At 34.0% G+C, this 22,252-nt stretch overlaps 1 protein-coding gene across 1 annotated transcript; it reads right to left on the bottom strand.

Annotated features, from left to right (window-relative positions):
- Positions 1-1,358: 1,358 nt before the first annotated feature.
- On the bottom strand, positions 1,359-20,258 carry LOC125061606 (G1/S-specific cyclin-D2-like). The gene is made up of 4 exons (XM_047667113.1): positions 19,743-20,258; positions 17,715-17,930; positions 12,861-13,017; positions 1,359-1,935 (listed from the first exon to the last, which is right to left on the bottom strand). The coding sequence occupies exons 1-4, from the start codon at positions 20,034-20,036 to the stop codon at positions 1,652-1,654; spliced, it is 951 nt and encodes a 316-aa protein (XP_047523069.1). The 5' UTR covers positions 20,037-20,258; the 3' UTR covers positions 1,359-1,651.
- Positions 20,259-22,252: the final 1,994 nt, after the last annotated feature.

The raw sequence follows: 22,252 nt of genomic DNA, 5'->3' as shown, positions 1-22,252 counted from the left end.
ATATCTTCTTCATCTTGAACTTTTTTCTTAAAGTTTTAGTAATGACTAATGACGCAATGCATTACTTGCTGCAAGTTGTTGAATAGTTAGAAGCTTTCTACAATGTACTGCGTTTCATTGACCCGGCGGAGTAAGAATATTAGAATTTATTATAATTATTGTGTGACCATTGTCGAGTCATTGTTTGAATTAAAAATAATAATCAGTTACAACTTTTGTGGTAAGCCAATTATTTGTAAATACATTTATACACTGTGGTTAACTTTCATTTGTGTTGCCAGGATTGACATTACTAATAATTCTGATTGGTTAAAAAAAATATTTGTCAGTTCATTCAGGACGAAAAAAACTCTTTTATATTTTATTATAATTTATTTATTTCTTATAAATATCTTGACGATCACACTTAAACTATTAACAAACTTTCTGCAATACATTTACACTTTTTTTATTTTTTTATACTTGCACAGACTCGCTTAAATATTTTTTTACAAAAATAACAAGAAAGCAATTTACTTTAGGTATATATACAGTAAAAGGATTTTACATTTGATATGGCAAAACCATTAAACAATAAACGAGTCTCAGCACAAATATTATCTGTGGTACAAACAAAAAAAAAACACTAAACGGTGACCACTCTGTATTAATAACAATATAAAGACATAAGTTGATTTTACAAGTATAAAACTCATCTACAAAGTATGGACATTATTCTTTCCGAGTATTATAATTTTAATAACATTACGATCATGTAATTCTGACAAATAACTTATTAATATACTGTGGGAGTTATAGACGCATAGATAAATTCAATGATCATAGAAAAATGTATGTTTATTATCTTTGAGAATTTCTCCCATATTTTTTTTTTATTAAAAATATTTGTGTGACTTAACGAATACACCATAAATCTAAGTGTTAAATCTAACATTTATCTACATATAGGTTTGGTCGATTAACAGGAATGTGAGAAACATTGACTAGAATTTACTAAAACTTAACATCGACCTAATAAATAGTATAACAATTTTAACCGAAGTCAGTGCCTACAAACTAAACATGTTTTGGTAGCAATATTGTTGCTGAGATCTTATTTAACTAAATGACAAAAATTGTGAAATAACACAACCTCTGGTAGCGGCTAAAAAGCTTATGCTAGAATATTTAGCTAAAAATGCATGAGTCTGTATATTTTTGGATTATTCGGAGATCATAATTTTATATATTGAATATTGTTTACACTAATCTTAACTTTAATTAATAAATAGTATAATTTACACAATTTGAGATCAATGGACGTTTAGGGCCCGTTATTGAAAAAAAGTTTTTACTGCGGACTTTTTTTACACGCTTGATTTACTCTGTGGACCCAGGTGCGCGGGAAAAAAATAACAAAGATTTTTTTGTGAATTCGAATTGCTATTGTATATGGGTAAGGCTACGTAAAAAAATTGATTTCAATACGCCATTTATATTGAAATTATTGAGATCCTTGATATTATACAAAATATTAGATCACGTGTACCATTTGAACTTAGCTATCCAAACAATTATGTATAATTTGGAATGTATCGAAACTTATAACAAATTGATATGAATTCAAGAGTCGACGCTAAGTCAAATGCTTGACGATTAGGGCCTAAATATATTAAAAACGAACGTCCTGAACATCTGTTGGTGTATTGGGTAGTTGTGTTTGATCTGACGATGCCTGTTTCGTTGGTTGTGCGTATCTGGTGCGAGGTTCTTGCGCCTGAGTCTCTCTGGCGAGGACCGTTTCCACGTGGCGAGCTACGAGCTCCGTGGAAACGGGTGGAGATCTTGTGAGATAGCATAGGTCGTTTACCGACATGCGCACACGTAGACCACGAGCTGCTGCCGTTATGCAGGCCACTGCTATTAGGGACGGTGGCACTAAAAGTAGCTCCGTTTCTGTGGACAAAGGAAAAAACTGTTAGTTATAAATTTAGTTTAAAGGTTTCCATATTTTACATTTGCATATCTTAGACTTATAACTGGTTAATAAGGCTTTGTAAGCAGTAAAAGAAACATCATATAAACAAATAAAAGTAATGCATTTTTAGATACTTAAATACATAAAATATCAAAAATTGTGGAATGGTAACTAAAATAGTATGAGCGAAAGGTGTTTACGAGATTTATAATGTTATATTAAAAGAATACGCGTAGGTGCGCGGACGCAGATCGCAGGTAAGCGCATCTGTTGAGACAATTACCTGCTGTGGACAGGTGGCATATACACCTTGCATCTCAATGGCCTTGCCTCTCGTTTGTTTACAATAAAGCAATCAAGACAAAATTACTTTAGTATACATTCCATGATTTTAATTACGAAATATAAAGTTACAATAAAATCAGCCTATAATAAAAAAAAACTTTTTTTTATTGCAAAATAACAAAGTAAACTTAATCCTATTATAATGAAATAAATTACACTTTTTTAGAATAGTTTTTATTTTTAGTAAGATTTTTGTTTAGCATAATCTTAAAATACATAAATTACGCGTCACGTTGTTTGTCCGCTTTGGATTCCTAAACAACTTAACCGATTTCAATCAAATTTGCACACCGTGTGCAGTTTGATCGAACTTACAAGATAGGATTACATTACATATAGTTCTACTGTACGTGTGTGTCACTGAACTCCTCTTAAACGGCTGGACCGATTTGAATGATTTTGTATGCGTTTAGGTGGAGCCCTGGATGGTTTAAAAAATCAGCCCGGCAGATGGCGCTGCAGTCGGTACTTGCATACTTTGTTTAATATCTTAATCGCTTGAATAGGATATAGGCAGCCATAATATCATGCAGGACGTCTGTGGGGTTCGCTAGTTGTCATATATTTTAGAATAGACTGTAACATATACTGTAGATATAGCATTATATATGATGTGCGTACTTTAATTAATATTACAAAAATTCTATTCCCATCCTTACATTCTTAATTAAATAAGAAAGGTTATTATTATTATGACAGGGTTTTTACACACAAGAGTCATATTTCGATAAGACTTTTGGTCTTTTGGTTGATTGAAAACAAAATTACTACATGCAAATTATAAAAAAATACTTTTTTTTTAATATTACTTAAACATACTCTGGACTGAAATTTGCTAGGCAACCCATATGGATTATATTTACTGACATATTAAATTAAATATAAAATACCATTAAATAAGCATCTCGGTGGAGGTCGCTGTATATCGGGATCTTATACTATTTGAATCCGGGCTAGGTTTTCTTATCCACACGATTTAATATCTAATACTGACAGACGGAACGCGAGTGTCTATTCAATTGGTATACATTACAAGACACAGTTTTACTCTACGCAGTTTTAATATACGCAGATTTAAAAAAGGTCGTCGAAATCCCAAATGTCCCCAAATCACGTTACATTTCGCACAATACTATTGTTGTCTAAGAATAAGGAAATGTGAACAGCTGCTTGTGCAATCCCCGTCTGCATCTTTGAATTGCTTACAATGAACGGAGTATAATAGTAATTTACATCTTACCAGTCAAGTTCACAGCTGCGATTTCGCTAGGGCAAAAAACTTGCGGCCGAATTGCATTATTGGTGAATTTTATACAGAAAAATCATTGTAAGAAATTCCGCAACTTATGAATATATTTAAATGAAATGAAACAGTTTATTCTTGCAAGTAGGACTATATAAATCACTTTTACAATGTCTTCCTAAACTAGATGAAGTCGACATTTCCTAACTGACTGCCCTGAGAAGAAATGTCGAAACAAACTCGGGGGTCTTAGTCTCTTTTATAGTCCAGATAATACAATAATAAATTAATAAATTGGTGTAAACAAATGCAGAGTATTTACTGGACTGGTCTTTGGAAGAAAGAACCAGATCGATCTGAGCAAGCCTGTGCCAGCAGACGGCAAGCATGCCCCGAATAGCTCATGCAGCTCAACCATTTTTGAGGGAGCTGCACAACCCGGTATACAACAATACCGCCAGTGGCACCATAAATATAAAAGTAATGTATATTTTTGTAATTTAATATGTAATACATATTCAAGCTTAGTAAAAAGTTGATTGTATTTGTTAGTAGTAGTAGTAGTATTACCACTAATAAAAACGGGCAGGAAGAATCTTAATATTCGCCGTCCATCGCCACTGACATTGCCAGAAGGCTCGCGAGTGCGTTGCCAGCCTTTTAATGCCTTCACATTTGCGAATATGTAATATATTCTGCGCAATAGTTTTGTTTTGAGTTTATGTTTGACATGATAGTGTTAGTCCAGTTTGTACTTATTATTATGACTGATGTTCTTATTATATGACTTAATGAAAATTAATGTGTCATTTGCATACCTATTTTTGTGTAAATGTACTACTATCTTGCAAATAAATGATTTATTATTATTATTACAAGAAATATGTCATTCTTACCAGTCAGTGAACTTAGTTGACGGGGCGATAGAGCATAACTTGAGGCAATTTAAGTATAACTGGGTGTAGGGTAAGACGACAGATGTAGCAACACCTGGCAAGACCCTTCCGCTACCTTAAGTAGCGTAGGGTCACTGCCCACCTACACCCTTACGATAAAGAAAAACATGAAAACACGCCGTCTTCTAAATGTCAACGTAACCTAGGTCATTAACAGTTTTACTGATTTCGAGAACTGCTCGTAACGATTTGTTTTCCTTTTATGGAAGTTCAGACATTAAATTATTAAATATACAAAACATAGTATCCCTGGAACCGAGTAGATATATACTGTAACTAGCTGACCCGTCAAACGTTGTTTTGCCATGTATATTATTTCTAGGAAAAAAATTTAGTTCAATAAAATAAACTATCTACTATAATAAAAATTAGAGGGGTGAAAATGTAGGGTTTTATAATTTTTTAAATCCCACATAATAAAAAAAATATCCAAAAAATATCACTTAGGGGTTTGAAATATAGATAGCAGCAGACTTACTGAATATGCCTAAAAAATTTCATAAGAATCAGTCGAGCCGTTTCGGAGTATGGGAACAAACATTGTGACACAAGAATTTTATATAATAGAGTCTTTGGAAGAGGCCATAATAACAATAAGCACAACCTATTAGTTCTGGACGTCAGATTTCTGTAACTGTTTCGTAAATATTTGTTTTTCTATAGGCTAGGTGAGCAGCCTTCAGTGTCTAAAATTACGCCGTCGATTTTGTTGTGTCTAACGCCCGAACCCAATAACCTATCTCAATCCCTAGTCCACCATCTTAATCCAAAAGTTGTAAGAAGTGTGCCAATAACCAATCGACTGATTGTAATAGCCACCTGTCGATACAAGCTATCTATGGGAGGTCGTATCGGTGTCTGTGGATAGACCTTTGTATGAAAATGACAGTTGACGAAAGCTCGAATTCAACAGTTAATTATTTTAACAGATTTTAACTTACTCTAGTTTTTAAATAATTAAAAAAACTGTTTGTTATATTTTAAACATACACATGTATATTTTAATGTTATTTTTACGGTTTTATTTACTTTATTTGGTTTACATTGACTATCAAATATGAGCGTAAACGCGGTAAAATGGAACGACAAAGAGCATTTTATCCGTCGCCAAAAATAGATTGTCTTCGTAGGGTTTGGTTATTGGGATGCAGATAGGAGATCGATCGACTGTCACGGTCTGATCTCAGATTGTTTTAAATCCGAGATTGTGGATTAATTATTGGGTTCGGGCGTAAGGCAAGACAGTTTCCTCACGATGTCCTTCACAGTATAGCAAGTTTTAGATGCGCATTTAGACAGAAAATCTAAAGCTGTGATTCGAACATCAGGGTTGAAAAGTCAAGACACTAGAGTACTTTTATACCAACATCAATATAATTAAGAGCTGTTTCAGGCTGGAAGAATAATAGCCAGCAGATCAAGCAACCCAAATGGATAGGCCATACACTCCGAAGGGATCCCAATCATATTCCCAAGCAGGCGCTTGATTGGAACCCGCAAGGAAAGCGGAAGCGTGGCCGTTCCAGGCAAACCCGGCGTCGTAAAGTTGCGGATGAGGCAAAGAGAGCCGGAAAGACCCTGTGAACGCCCCCTGCCCCATCTAGGGGTTAAGTAAGGCTGGAAGACGAAGAAAATAGGTGTCTATAACTACGAGTGAGTATCGAAATAGATTTTTATGATATTACGAAATGTCACTTTAAAATTTTAAGCGACCATATTCACAAAAGGTTCTAACAGAATGGAATACAAAGCTTTTTTGCTTCTCGCTCTTATATATGGCAAGTGAATTCATAAAAGATGCTTTAACAAAATTTTATATGGTTTTTTAGATTTTCTCCGACCTAACTCATGTGTGTGTGTGTGTCTGTATGTGTAAGTGTGTGTGTGTGTGTCTGTATTCGAGAGTGTGTGTGTGTGTGTATGTGCGTGTGTTTGTTTGTAAAATTTGTCATATTTTCCACGTGTTTTTAAGCGTGCATGTTACGTAATCACCGTTAGCGACAGCTTAATGAATAAATCAAACATACACGAAACATTGATCGTATCAGGTACGACCGGTCAGCGGACCGCGGCGTTCCGTTGCGCGACAGGTTGGCCGACAGTTGGTCTCCACATGTGGCCCAAAGACCACACTTCTAAGACACCCCCGTCTTAAACCAACAGACTTTGAGGACCGTTAAGTTCCGTTTTCAAAACCTGTCTCACCCCAAGGGTTGCAAATAGCTAATGTCATTATCTAATTGTGTGGAACTAGTTTTAATGACATTTATGTTTTTGCAGGGGATATGCAATGTTTGATACGTAATCACTTCATACGGGATTCGCGATTTATTACGCAATACTTATTTAGCTTTAATCCAAGTAAGTAACGCAAAAAGCGTACTGGTAAGTTTAACGCAAATTTGTATCTACTACATGATACACATAAGTAGACTGCTCTGAAAGTGTTTAGACGCTACTATGTGAGAGGTTAGAAGGGGACCACATGTCTAGCCAAGTTGAAAGGAATAGGCGAGGCGATAAACGGATGTATACGAATTATTTGGAGGCATTATCTAAGGTTAAATGACGGTTAATAGTTTAGTAAAACATACGAAAACGGCTTTGATAACATGGATTTTGGCCTTCATAACTTAGTCAAAGATGAACCGTGAGATTAGGTTTTAGATTAAGTTTAGTTTTTCTATTTTCCGTACTAGGGTTGCCTGGATCGCTTGTTAGCGATAAGGTTGCATTGCATCCCTTATAATGTTATTTGTTTTTATTTTAATGTATTGTATTTTAATGACCAAACTAGCTGTTGTGGTCTCTGGCAGAATGACCAGAGCTGTGGAACACGTCTGCTCCACAGCATCATGCTGAACTAGGGCCAGCTACGACTCCAACACATACACATTACACACTTAAAATGTACTTTACTCATTTTTTCCATATTTTTTTGTGTATCATTATTATTATTTTGTGTGTTTCTGTGTGTTTTTGGTTATTAATAAATGTCTGTCTGTCTGCCTGAATGTGAGCCTTAAGTTATAGCATTTATATAAATCTTATGTTTCACAATGTACGGATAAGTTCTACATAAGTTCCAAATTAGCTATTTATTACTTATTGGTAGGATAAACACTATTGTTGCGTTTCACGACTGTCAGATAGCGCTATTTGTCACATAAAGTCCATCATAAGTTATGAGTCCGATGAAGTGTCAAATAGCACAATTTATCTTCCAAATAATTTATGTGGTGCATAGCTATTTGGTACTTTATCAATACATTGTGAAACAGACCCTAAATCTATAAACACAACAAGTTCTCAATTCTCAATACAATCATAATTTTAAACTTGGCTCCCTCACACTATGGTTCTATTAAAGTGAACATGTCCTTATTAGGCGTCAGTGAAATGCACTAGTGCGTCAATGAATGGGCTATATAAATATTTGTTTTTGCCTTAGACATAAAGGGCATAGTCTTAAATGTCATTGGTTTCTAATTTATTATAACGTATAATCTGATAGGTTGACACGACCGAATGGTTCTTACATATCGGATGAAATTCTCCTGATGATAAGTGATAGATGGACACTCTCAATGCCAAAGGGATTGAGTGCGTTGCCGAACTTTAAAGATTTGGTACGGAAATACTTCAGCGGGCAGCTGGTTCCACATAGTGATGAGAACGAAAAACGCTCAGTTGGAATTTCGTATTCTGCCTCTACGTCCGATGATGAAACTCAGCTGCAGTTATTCAGCTAAACAACTCCTGTGATTACTCTCTAGACAGATCCCATATCTCTAAGCAACGCCAAGAGATGAAGTCGCTCGGAAAGGGATTGTTAATCGACGATTCTATCCTAGGATATTCTTAGGTCAAAGATGTATGTTGGCAATCAAAGAAGCGCATTCAGATATTCCCTGGTCGGGTATATTTAGCCCCTCAAAATGGCAAAACGCAAAGTGACGTTACAGAAAGATTAGAAAAAATTGCTCCTACTACTCTCAGTATTAGCTTCAGATTTCTGCACATCTTTCATGATTTTAGGAAAGAAGGTGAGTTTTCTTTGTCAGACGTCATCAATTATTTGGTTTTAGTGGTGATGTTTTATTACGATTCCCTTTACGAAGTTTACAATCCAGCAACAATTGTGGCCCGAGTCACGTGCCTTGTCTAACACATATATTTATCTATAATTTGTTACGATTTTAAATGCATAACTAGAGTTGTATAGGACATACATTTTCAAATCGTCAACGAGATTCGAGACACCCTTTGCCAGGTGTAGACGTTTTGTCGGGAGCCCTTTGCCGACTTAAGAATAACAATGGCCGTAGGACGTCTTCGTGTATTGTCGTTGCTCAGCTGGCGAGCTCCCCTGTAACTCATAAGTCACCGCGACCGTGACACGGTTACTTGAATTATTTGCTTCAATAAGCTCCGCAAGAAATTGGATATTAAATCTCTTGTTAGTACAAATTTGATATGATAGCCACTTAATATTAAACTTTTCTAAGTCGCATTAACCGTGCTCCACAATAACGATGGGTATGTTACGAATGAAGCAGTTTTGGGCTGGTGGCTTCAGCGTGCGACTCTCATCCCTGAGGTCGTAGGGTCCATCAGCGGCTATGTGCGCATTTAACATTCGTTCTGTTATATCATAGCCTTGTACCCTATCTGGCTGACACACTAATATCTTTTGTCTAGTCAGCATTTCCCACCGAGAGGTGAAACAATAACTAAATGATGAAATCAGTTCGGTATCATCCTTCGTCGCGGAAACACATTTATTGGTTTTCATTTTATTCTGTTCGTATAATTAATTAATATTCCAATAAAAGTTCGATTGTATCGAGAACTCATTTTTCCTTTTTTTTAAAAACCCAATCACTGGGATCCCTCTAACAGTTCGAACGGTGAAGGAAAACATCATGAGGAAACTGGCTTGCTTTAGACCCAAAAATTCGACGGCGTGTTTCAGGCATAGGCTACTCACTTACTTGCCAAGTCAAAATAACTTTATTCATATAGGTAAACAAGTACACTTATGAACGTCAGAAAAGAAGTTTAATTAATTCTAAATTTACATTTAGTACCAGTTCGCTAGTCAAGGGCGTAGAGCGGGCAAGAAGAACTGTCAAGAAACTTTCTGCAACTCTTTTTAATCGCTAAGTTTTGAGTCATACAAATTGTTTAAAATGCAGCAAATCAATCCCAAGGATTATCATTTAATAATCTTGAAGAAATGATCATGAAACAGACACAGAAATCTGAGGCCAGAAAAAAGGTTATAGCGCCACTGATTTATTTTAAAATATCTCACGAAGGTGGGCTGATGACTTGATAGAAATAGCAGGCAAAGACGGGCCTTCTTCACAGGAGGCCTTCCCGTAGAGGTCCACTACTACTAACATTTAACTATAACTAAATGCAAACAACGCTGATAAGAACATTTGAAATAGAACTTAAGGATATGGAAATAAAAAAGGCTTTATTATTACATTTATCATCTCATTACATGAGAGAAAGAAAGATCCGATAAGGAACACCATTTTGTCAGTCTAGACAATTCTTAGTTCAAGAACTATTTTTAAACAGGGGCCAAACGGGCAGAAAGCTGTTAAGTTATACTCAAACCCACATTGCCAGAAGACTCGCTAGTGCGTAGTCGGCCTTTAAGACTGGTAGTAACTAGTAAGTGCATATAAAGATTTCTTTATTATTAATTATTGATGTTTGTAGTTTAAATAATGTCCTATTCCATTAGATCTTTAATAATAAAAACCGCATCGAACTAACTGTACGTTAACGCGCTTGGTTTCAATATCTTACGGGTCGTTATAACAAGAATGGATGTCAAATGAGAACAACGAGGAAATAATAAACAAAGACGAGAACTTAATTTGCAGATACGATATCAAAATGGCCATTTAAAATATCGTATTTCCCAAGGGTTAAGGGTTAAGAAATGTTATTGACCTGCTAACACCTTTTGATACCGGTAATTATTACTTAAACTTCCGTTGACCGATACAAAAATGCAGCCATTGTTGGAAACATTCATGCAGGTACGACAAAAGAAAAATATATTAATAATTCCACTTATTGTTTCACCCTTTAAAACAAACACCACTTAAGATTTAATTACAATTGGGCATTTAATTTAAGCTACAGAACTTAAAGCAATAAATTACGTTTTATCTTAGAACCCGGACGATAGGGGCACATCTGACGACAGATAATATGTAAACATCAATTCTTTAAAATTAACTCAATAATGATGGGAATTATTTCTTCAGTTTAAAAGTCGCTCTTTTAAGGTTCGTGTCGATTTGTAGCTACGAAAGATTGAATTGAAAAAGCTTTTAAAACAGACGGGGTGAGCTTTCAGGGTTACGTTCTTATTCTTGTGTACCTTTCTGAAAGCTTGCTCTATTTTTGAGACACGGTAACAAAATTATTATTTTTCGATTGTCGTGTTGGTAAGGGTAATGATTTTTTAAGTTGTTACACATACGTATACATTTATAAAGACCGGTCGTTTCGTTCGGCATTTCAATTGGGCATATGGTCTATGGCCTATAAATCAGATAACAACACCCCAAAATATCACTGGGGATCAAAATGTGCTGATGTTAAATTCAATTTTAAGAGTATGTTTTTATAAAGCATGCTCCAATACCGCATTTTCGTTATTATGGTCTACAGATAATAGCTGATAACTTAGTAATTATATTTAAAAAAATTTAAATTCTAATTTCAAATTTTTCACTTTTTATAAAGCATGCTCTAATTTGCCACTTTTTCGTTATTATGGTCTACAGAGGATACCTGATAACTTGCTAATTACATAGAAAAATTGAGATTCTAATTTCAAATTTTTTACTTTTTATAAAGCATGCTCTAATTTGCCACATTTTCGTTATTATAGTCTACAGAGAATAGCTGATAATTTTACGCTGAATATATATAAATTATCCCCGAAGCGTGCGGTCCAAATTTAGAATAGAATTATTGCAAGTTTTTTCATGTGTACAATAAAAGGGTCAGTGGCAGAGGGGTGACGGCAAGGTGTGCGATATCACAGCATTGGCATGTGCGTTCCAATACACCCTCTGGCACTCTCGCCCTCCGTAAATACTCATACATGACCACTGCACCATAATCACATTAACAAAGGGAGGCACATCCATTATAATTGGTAAAAAAGTGTCAAACACCTTTAGCTAGCTAGCTATACAAATGGTTTTGGGTACTTTTTGACTGTAAGAACTTAGGCTGTACATTTTGCTCACTCAGGCTTTCTTAGTTTTATAAGTGTGGCGATTTGGGAGTTACGCCCAGACGTAGGCACTTTCTTCATCTGTTATATTGCATTAATTCGTTACATACTCATATAACTTTCGTATTAACTACTAACTGATGTGAGACTGATCTTAAATTATCATGATTCATGTGCAGTGTGCACTTTTTACTTTTAGGTTTCCTTTATTAGTTTAGTTTGTTTTGTGTTCCTGTTTAGTTTTTTTTTCCTTTATAACTATATGTAATATGTATTTTTGCACTTTTTGCCTACCTAATCTAATTTAATACATTTTTTTTCTCACAGTGCTTGCTTGGACGAGATCGCTCGAAAGCGATTGGGCCGCCAGTTGCCCACCTTTACATTTAATAATGTTTCATTTTTATATTGTAATGCAACGAAGTGTTAATATATAATATTAATAAATAATAAAATAAAATAAATACATAGCAATTAATATTTCATTTCGCTTATATTCTATTGTTGTACGCGAGTGGTTAATATAGAGTAAAAATAAAATCCTCTACTATTTAAAGCACCCCGATAAACCAGGAATCGTACATTGACAAAAACTTTAAATTGAATATGCTACAAAAATATGATAGTAGTACAATCTAAATTTCGCACATTCTTCACTTAAAGGCGTAGAAATTTGTCTAAAAAGGTAGAATTTTACATAGAAGTTATATATTACCTTACATTATGAGTCATATTCAATTGTTATATTACATTATTGAAATATATTATTACGTTATCAAATTAATAATAATGACCCAAATAATCATGAATATAATCATATATATTTTTTCAAAAATCGAATATTAAATCGATTTTTAAAAATTCTTTGAATAGTTTATTTGTTGTAAATTATTATAAATCTTGATTGCCATACAAAAGGTGTTTTTCCTACATTTTACACAACATTTTATTCCCAGGTGTTTTTGACAATTACATAAAATTCACAGATAACAAATTCTTCGTTCTATTTACATTTGTATTTCCCTATCACCATTCAAGGCCATTAACCCGCATCACCAAGTACAAAGACTAAATTGTTCTTACCTGTATAGCACACGGAGCTTAGGGTTATGGCGTGAGTTCTGACCAAAGAATTCGTCCGGCCCCAAGGTACCCTGGCCAAAATGGGGTCAACAAAATCAAACGCTGTCGCAATAGATAACTGCCAGTTCAGCCGTTGCACCAACATTAACTCCCATTGCTGAAACAAAAGAATATTTAATTTAATTTATCCATACATACAATTTTTATGAATTTTATAAGCGCTTAGATATCACGCTACGACGCATGTGAATTATGTTTATAAAACTTATATTAAATGAAAACATAATATATATATAAATAATAAGAAATAAAAAGAAATGTGAATGCTGCCAGCGTTAATGGTACACTGCCACAGGGATCAAACTTCTTAAATTTGTTTTTTTTTTAATATTACGATATGTTACGAAAATTGTAAATACACTGTATATTTTATGGTTATGATTACTAATAAATGTTACAAATTGACTTAAAACAAAAAAAATATTTTTGTATAACTAATAACTATGACATTTATACTATATTTTTTATATACTAAGACATTCGTGTGTTGTGGGTGACAACACTCGTTGCCTAATAACTTATGTAACCTACTTACTATTTGTTTTTTTTTTTCGATATGTATAATTATGTGTATTATGGCGATGAAGTGTAAATAAATAAATAAACACTCTTTCGTTTTAAATAATATTGTAATAATCTAGAAGAAAAGATGAAAGAAAAGAAGAAAAATCTGCGTCAGTTAATTAAAGGAAAATAAATTCGAGTAGTTATTCAAAAGAAGAATTCTTAAACCATAGACAGGAATTACCGATGAAAGAGCACTAATTTTCTTAATGGGAATTCATATGAAGGACACGACGGAAACCGCAAAAGTAGCAAATTCAACAAAAGTAAAAGAAAAGGGCGATACCAGGGAACTACTAGCGGGCGATGTTCGCGAGGGAAGCTCTTCAATACAGGGGTGGTAATTGACCAAGAATCACTGCGAAACCTTTTAAAAAACCCGCAAAGGATGCTTAAACCACCTAGCATTTAAAGGATTCACTTCAACCCTGAGATTTAAACTAAACCAATGGTTATTGAAGTGAAACTTCTTTATCGGGGTTGGAAAAAAATTTAGTGTAACATTTTTTCGTTACGAGTCACGTTTTTCGGTTACGCGCCATGTTCCTTTTTGAAGTCAAACTTCTTTATCGGCGTTGGAAAAAAATTTACCGTCACATTATTTATTATTTATTATTCGACACTTAATATTTTAATGACAATTAAATTCATTAACTTCCTAACATATCTTCCTTTTTCCGTCCCTCTAAGTATCGGAAATCTAAACTTTTAGATTTGTATAAATATGAACAACACTTCAAGATTAGTTTGCTACTGAAGTTTCACTTCTGACATGTGTACTTTGTACACACACACTTTTTTAGTGAGCAGTGTTGGCCTAGTGGCTCCAGCGTGCGACTCTCATCCCTGAGGTCGTAGGTTCGATCCCTAGCTTTGCACCAAAGGACTTTTTATGTGCGCATTTAACATTCGCTTGAACGGTGAAGGAAAACATCGTGAGGAAACCGACATATCGTAGACCCAAAAAGTCGACAGCGTGTGTCTGGCACAAAAAAGTCAACAGCGTGTGTCTGGCACAGGAGTCTGATTACTTGCATATTAGATTGAAAAATGATCATTAAACAGATTCAAAAATCTGATCTTATCGCCACTGATTTTATTTAATGTTTATTAGCAATTAACCTTGGCTATGGTGAAAGAAAGCATAAATAGTAGATTTCTAGATGAAAATCGGAGTACAGAAAGATGCCAACAAAACCAAGGTCAAGTATGTGAGGCCGCTAGCGTTATTTTTATTACTCCCGTATCTCCAAAAGGTGCAATGTTCTTATTATCAAGTTCCCACGACATGTTTATTATAATTTGGGACCAACTGTTCAAAAGGTGGGCGAAGACATGGGAATACACCACAAAACGTCCTCATTATCATGCACATTCGACTTATCTATGACATCAAACGAATTAATTGCAAGGACGAGTAGGCGGAGGTGCCATACGGTATATACTTTGAAGTTGTTCTCACGGTACGAAATTTAATATATATATAACTCTAAATTCAATTGTTACCAAATTATTATTCTAGGGAAATAATAAAAAATGGATCCACCAGTAATATTATAAGTCCACGAGTAAAAGCTACATGAGTTAAGTTGATATATTTTATTCATTTATTGTGTGTACACACGTGAAAGAAGTTTCAGGCAATTTCTGGTATTGAATACTTAAAAACCTTAAGCAATATTATATTAAAATAACATTAATCAACTTCTATACGAACACTTAAATCTGGTTGCTTTACTGTGGTAGGTACATTTTTTTGAGGGTCCCAATAGCGTGAGAATTGAGTGACAAGTCAAAAACTCACAGCTATTGAACTAATTGCTCGAATCACACCTGCCACAACATTCAAATTATCATTTGTGTTACACCACAATGACCACAGATACCTATAGAAAAATTGTTTCATCATAAGAATTCTACCTTCTTTTTTATCATAATGTGATCTATATTTATAGATATACATAGTTTTTTTAGTCCTTATTATATTGAAAAAATAAATCAACTTATAACAAATGTATTGTTTATACGCTAAGTATTACAGCTTTATCTAATCTGTGTCATCTGTCAAATATATGAGCGCAAACCAATCTTTCAATAATCTAAAATGGCGCCTGCCATTTCCCGCGATTAAGCGGGAAACTGCAAAGCGTTGAAATACTTCAATTAATAAACTACGCAACTCCAGGTCTTTTTATAGATTTAAAAACTTGAAATAGAAGTATGTTTACCGTTTAATAACATAAGTTGCAAGAAATCTAAATTTTTCTAAGCGGATTACATTGCGGTCTAAGTAACACTTCCTACATTTCCGTCGGAAGGAGCGCCTAATTGTAAAGTGCCTTCACACGCTACAGTAAAGATGTAAGAAATGTCCCCGTACAATAAAGTCGCGGAAGTAATAATTACAGGAAACTCTAAGGAAGCGGGCAATATAAAGGCGTCCTCCAAGGGGTGAAGTAAACAGTGTCATTTGAGTCAGCTAATCGAGTGCCCACAAAACAATATGAACAGGATATAAGGTGCCTTATAGCGTGATATCTTTGTCGTAATATCATAAATCGTATAAACATCTATAATTACTTGAAGGGTTTTAAGCTATTGCATAGCTTCTATCGCAGGCCTCGAGCGTGGAGACCGAATCCAGAAATTTCGTAACGAAAAAACCTTACGCGTTAGAGCGGGACAGAACGCATACTGCGTATTCACATCTCTGACGAGATCGGTGCAGCCGGTGCGCGTTAGAGTTGAGACAGACTATATAGGCGAGTGAGTCTGAGTCTGGTAGAGTGGTAGATTGATTTAATTTATCAAAGAAAAAACTTGAATTAATATCTAAGAAAAAGAAATACTGCATAACTAAATAATTATAATTGCATAAGTTGAAAAAAATTATGCAACAGCTTTACCGCGGCAGTCCCCGAGTGCTACACGTTTTTTTTTTAAGAAATTAAATTTAAGTACTCGCCCGGTACCGCACAATCCTCCCAAAAGCCGAGAACAAATTTTTAAATTAAATTAAAACTTGCTCTCGAACCGGGAATCGAACCCGGTACCCCTCACCTAGCTGCCACTTAATAAGACCGCTAGGCTATGAGGCCCCATATCGCGTACTTACTTCTCCAAGTTCCAAAAAAAAAAGCGAGGTAACTACACTAAATGTTATATCAGAGTTTATATCGAAAGTGTTAATGCCGATCTCATTATAATAATTAAAAGTTACACACAAGTTCCTCAATTAATTATGGAGCTTTTGTAAGGGGATCGTTATCGGTTTAATACTTAACCTTGTAACTATATTACTTATTTATCCTTATCGTAAGAGGGTTATGATACCAAAGTTATTGTCTATGAACACTTTTAAAAATAGAATAATAATGCTAGATAGTTGTCTCTAGGTTTAACACTTGTACGGGGAAATAAACATCGTGTGGAGATCGGCGTGTATTTGACCCAAAAGCCAGGCTATTAGAAAAAAACAAATGATAACGAAGCAAATACAGAAATTTGAAAGCTAGACCTAAAAGATTGTAGCACTACTGGCTTTTTATAGGTCTCGTCGTGTGTTAAAAAATATTAAAAAATAGCATGAATGACATCATAAAAAAGTTATATTGTCATAAATGAAATAGTATATCGACGTCATTATAAATTAAAATCGTAGTTCTTAGTTTCTAATCTTAATAAATTGCTTATGAAAGGAAAATGTTGTGAGGAACACGTGTCTAACACCAAATATCGATTATTACAGAAGGCTGAACCTACTAGTTTAAAAACAAACATTATTAATGAAATCGCGCTGAGAATAGATTTCTTTATCAAATCCAGCTGCATTGTAGAGCAAATTATAGGTATAATCTGCTTGAATAAATAAATTATCATTATTATAAAGTTACTAGCTGACCTGGCAAACGTCGTTTTGCCATGTATATCATTTATAATAAAAAATAGGGGTTGATCGTAGAGGGGTGAAAATAAGAATTTTATCCAAAAATTTAAAAAAAAAATTAGGGGTGGATGAAAAATAGATACAAATATGCATACAAAATTTCATGCGAATCGGTCAAGCCGTTTCGGAGGAGTTTAACTACAAACACCGCGACACGAGAATTTTATATATTAGATTGTATCGACAAGCACAATCTTGTTCACGTAGAATTCTTACGAGTAAGACAAAATATTTTTAAGGCTTTTATGAATGAGGATATTAGTTACGAACAATACATTACTCACTCGAACTTCTTGTGGTAGAATTGAGTTGTCTGTGTAAGCGCATAGCAGGTCGATGGATAGGGCGTGGCACTGTCGGAATTTAGATGCTACCAGCAATGCTGTGACAGCCAGCAATTGCAGCTGCTTCCTTGAGATTGCGACCTGTGCGAGGAACCTGTCCAGATAGCTGACTGCCAGGGAGAACACCTGCTCTTCACAACGCTGCTCCTCGCATACCTTAAATGTTATATTAGAATTAATAACTGCAATTTTATAAAATGATGTTTGCAAGAATTCACTACGCACGTGTTATAAATGTATGTATGCTTCTAAATTCTAATTCTCGGGACATTGCTGCAAGTTTACGTCAAATACAATGTATAGAAAATGTATATAGAAAAATCTTAGAAGTATTTGGAATGCATCAACTATGCAACAAATGCGTTTTATTTCCTATTTTATTTTTATAATTGGTATATAGATATAGAAACTGGAGATTAAACGAAGTCATCATATAGGTAACATTGTACACTTATGACTTGTCAGTAAAGAAATACACATTAATGCTTCTAATTTTACATTTAGTGCCAGTTCTCAAATCAAGGGCGTAGAACGGAAGAGAAGAACTGGCAATAAACTCTCCGCCACTTTTTTTAAGCGCCATGTTTTTTTTTTAATACCAGTAAAGTGCAATGAATGTATATGACAGCAATAAATATATTATAAAAAAAAACGTTTCTCTGTTCATTCTATTCGTTTCACATGGATTTAAAAAAAGATTCTGGTAAACCTGGCTAATCAACTTAAGTCCTAAACATTCACGTGTCCTTGGAACTCGGCATAATTTACATTTAATCTTGTTCTTTCAAAAAATGTTACGTGTTCGATAAGGTATTATGGCCGATTTACATTATCTTAGTGTTTAGGAGAGTGCTTTAGTACAACTTGAAAGGCAAGTTCTTTAGCGTAGCGTTTACTAAAGCAAGTAGCGTTTACATGTTTCAACTATAGTACTATGCTAAACCACTCTCCTAAACACTAAGATAATGTAAATCGGCCTTTAGATATAGGAACTGTCAAACATATGTCATCACTAGCTATGTAATGTTCAAATACATTAAAAGTTGCCCTCTTTTATTTATTTAACCTAAAATAAGTTCGCGATACTATGTTTAATTTATGCTTACAACATTTATTCTACGCAGTTGAAGGTTTGAACATTAAGAAATAGAACCTTAAAAGAGCTTAAGGTTCCCTTGCTCATCGAACTTGAACGTGACAAAAAGTGAGGTAAAAAAGCATCCGCTCGAACATAAAAGGGCTCATAGGTAGTAGATACCAAACACGTGCTCATCAACAATTGCCTTTTCAGAACTATTATTTATCTATTTTATGCTATTGTTGCAAAACCAACCTACAACTAAGGAACTATTCTTGTTAAATATGTGATTTCACTCGACCTGAACAAATTCATAATTAAATGTTGATATAATTTGCCCAAAATTTATTTAAAAAGTGCCAAAGCTAATCCCGTGTTCGATAATTATAAAACTAGTTAAAAACATTCATACCAAAGATTACATGTCTACCAACCAATCAATCTTATTATGTATTATATCTTAATTATATTTGTTTGAACTTTTTAAATATTATGTATTCCATCTTTGGATATATCTTTAGTCCAATTATAATTTTAAATATACAATTTATGTTAGTTTTTGTATCTATAAATTGAGACATTCATAATTTTAAGTCAGAATTATTATAAATCTTGTAGCTAATTAGTTATGTCAAGAACAGTTAGGACTAAAATATTTTTTAAACAATTTTATTTATTCTTTTACACATGAGGGTAGCATAATGAATCATCTGTTGACTGTTTTGTGGACATCAACAAAACTTTAGAAAGTTCGGAGGCCCTTACAACTTACAGGTCGTTGATCGCACTATAATCAGCTGTTGACGGAAACAGTAGGCGACAGCTTCAAGCTTCCACAAAGGGAAGTAATTAACATGATTGAAGACCCTACTATGAATCATAATTCTTACCTCCAACATCCATACTGTGACAACCTTCCGCATAAACGGCTGTATATCTATTTGGACGTGTTGAAAATAATCTGTGTGCAATCCATGAAACCTTTCCAATGCAAGGAGATTCGTCAACAAGTGTGGATTACGGTCGAGGGCTGGATCGAAGCCCGCTATGCAGCCGTCTGGCCTTCCACCGTTGCTGTTCCCTGAGTTCTCCAGATTTTCGCCACACGACAAATCCATTTTGAACACCGAAACACTTTGTTTCACAATGTCCAACAGTTTCTTTAACAATAACGATGATTTCATAGGCGTAAATTTAATCGCGAAATATATGGGAAGTGGGCGACGCAAGCGACACGGCCAGCCCGCTTCAGACCGAACTCACGAATGATTGTCGGAATGTGAAGCCCGTGTTGTAAGCGCGTGCGCATCGCACCCCACCCTGCCTTTGCTTTCTAGTTGAAAACGCACCCTTTTGTAAAATATCTTAGGTCGCGAAATAAAAACAATATTTGCTAAGAAATTATTCAACTTGAAACATTTTTTATAAGACATGGTCTGGTAGTTTGTATTATTTATAAAAATAAACAATGATAGTGATATACCTAAATACATATTTTATTAGATAATTAAAGATACGATAATCTATATTTTCCTAAATTTATTTTTTAAACGCACGCATGTTTACCAATTATTGATATTATAATATATATTAAAGTATTTAAAATGTATTGAATATTCTAATTATGTATATTAAAAAGTATGTTACATAAATATGTACATAATTTCTATTATGAGAAAAATATATATTATATATGTGATTGTTTTTCTAAGTAATCTTTTTCTTAAATTGATGTGAACTTCTCTATTATAATTTTTTTGGTAGTCAAAAATTTGTCTAAAAACAACGTATAATTATTCTTTTATTTCTTATGGTGTACCTTATTTGCGCCCACGGCTCAGTGGTTAGTAGTTCGTAGTTTACTGGATGAGTACACAATTTATCACCAACTGCGTTTTAAACAAAATTATCAGTAAAAACACCATGAGGTTATGCTGTCCTGAAACGAGTGAAAAAATACTTCGTTTATATAAACTAAATAAATAAAATATTACTCATTAAGTTACAGCCGAAAATCTAACAATACAACAATAAAATTAATAGAACCATTCCCTTTAAAATTTTATTACAGCTCTTTAACAAATTTACAATAACAATAACTCAACAGAGGTCCTGTTTATTCAGAGGGCAGGAGGGCCAGAGGGCCAGGTGCGCGTGTGCCGGCTGTGCGCGATCCGGTTGACACAACGAAATCCTGACACACCTGATCATCGAAAGTAGTCATTATTTTAATTCCATTCACTCTTATTTCTTTTGTGCTTACACGTGCCCAAGTATTAAAATCAAGCTACATTAACTCGGTCATAGACTGGTTACTGTTTAATCTGTAAATTTACTGTTGTAGTAAGGAATATATCTGCAGATACATTTCCAATCGGTCAGATAAATTAAACCCATAAATCCCGTACTTCCAAAGGTTGCTAAGGTTCCAACGAACGCAGATAATTGTTCAATTTGTTTCTTATTTATCATTTTTACGTAATAATTTAGTTATAAGATATCTCACATTACAATTAGCTATTTATAAATCTTTAATTTTGACGTAGACATAAACTATACTGGTCAAATAAAAAAAAAACTTTAAAGTCATGTTTATTGTTTAAGGCGACACAGATTAATTAGGTTGCGTCAAGTGTATGCCAAATTGTTAATTATTACACCAAATTTGTTACGTATAAACAAATCCCCAATGGATAGCAAAACGCCGGAAAAATAGTGAATAAAGATTACAATATAAAATAACTATAAACTAAAAACATACCTTTATACAAATGCACAAAAAAAGAATACAACAGCATGTTACAGAATTTGAATCTTTGGTTAGCTTAAATAATGTTTGACTCAATATTTTCTTTTATCTGCGCGAATTGCGAAAAATTATAGAAGTAGATTAATTAATATCAGATAAATCATACACACGACACGTTGCATTCAGGTATTGTATTTTTATGCGAAATGAATCGCTACAAATATTTGCAATTTTTTACCTGGATAACGCATTACGCTGTTTATTGGTCAATTAAGAATAAACTTTTAGGTACTGTTATTAGCGTTTCCATATTTTGGTAAAAATTCCCTCGCTTCTAATGGCTTGATCGCATGCCCCAACGAAACCATCGGTCAATTATTTCATGGCCTACGTAACCACTAATTATAAAGTTATCAATTTGTCAACCCGTTCCCATTGTTTTTCTAATAAAACTAAATGATCTGGGTAGCTATGGGTCAATTTTATCAATTATATGCGTTTTATTCCCACGAAACTACGCGTTAGATGAAATATTGCGTAGTTATGTTAACGTAAAATTGTAAAAACCGTTAGATTGTAATCTATCGGTTATCGGTATTCGGTAGATTGTACTACACTAACTTAGTTATCATTCAAACTTCTATGGTCAAT

The sequence above is a fragment of the Pieris napi genome, chromosome 23, assembly GCF_905475465.1.
Source record: "Pieris napi chromosome 23, ilPieNapi1.2, whole genome shotgun sequence".
NCBI lineage: Eukaryota > Metazoa > Arthropoda > Insecta > Lepidoptera > Pieridae > Pieris > Pieris napi.
Note: the sequence above shows the minus strand (reverse complement) of the source record. Positions and strands in the feature narration are given on the sequence as shown.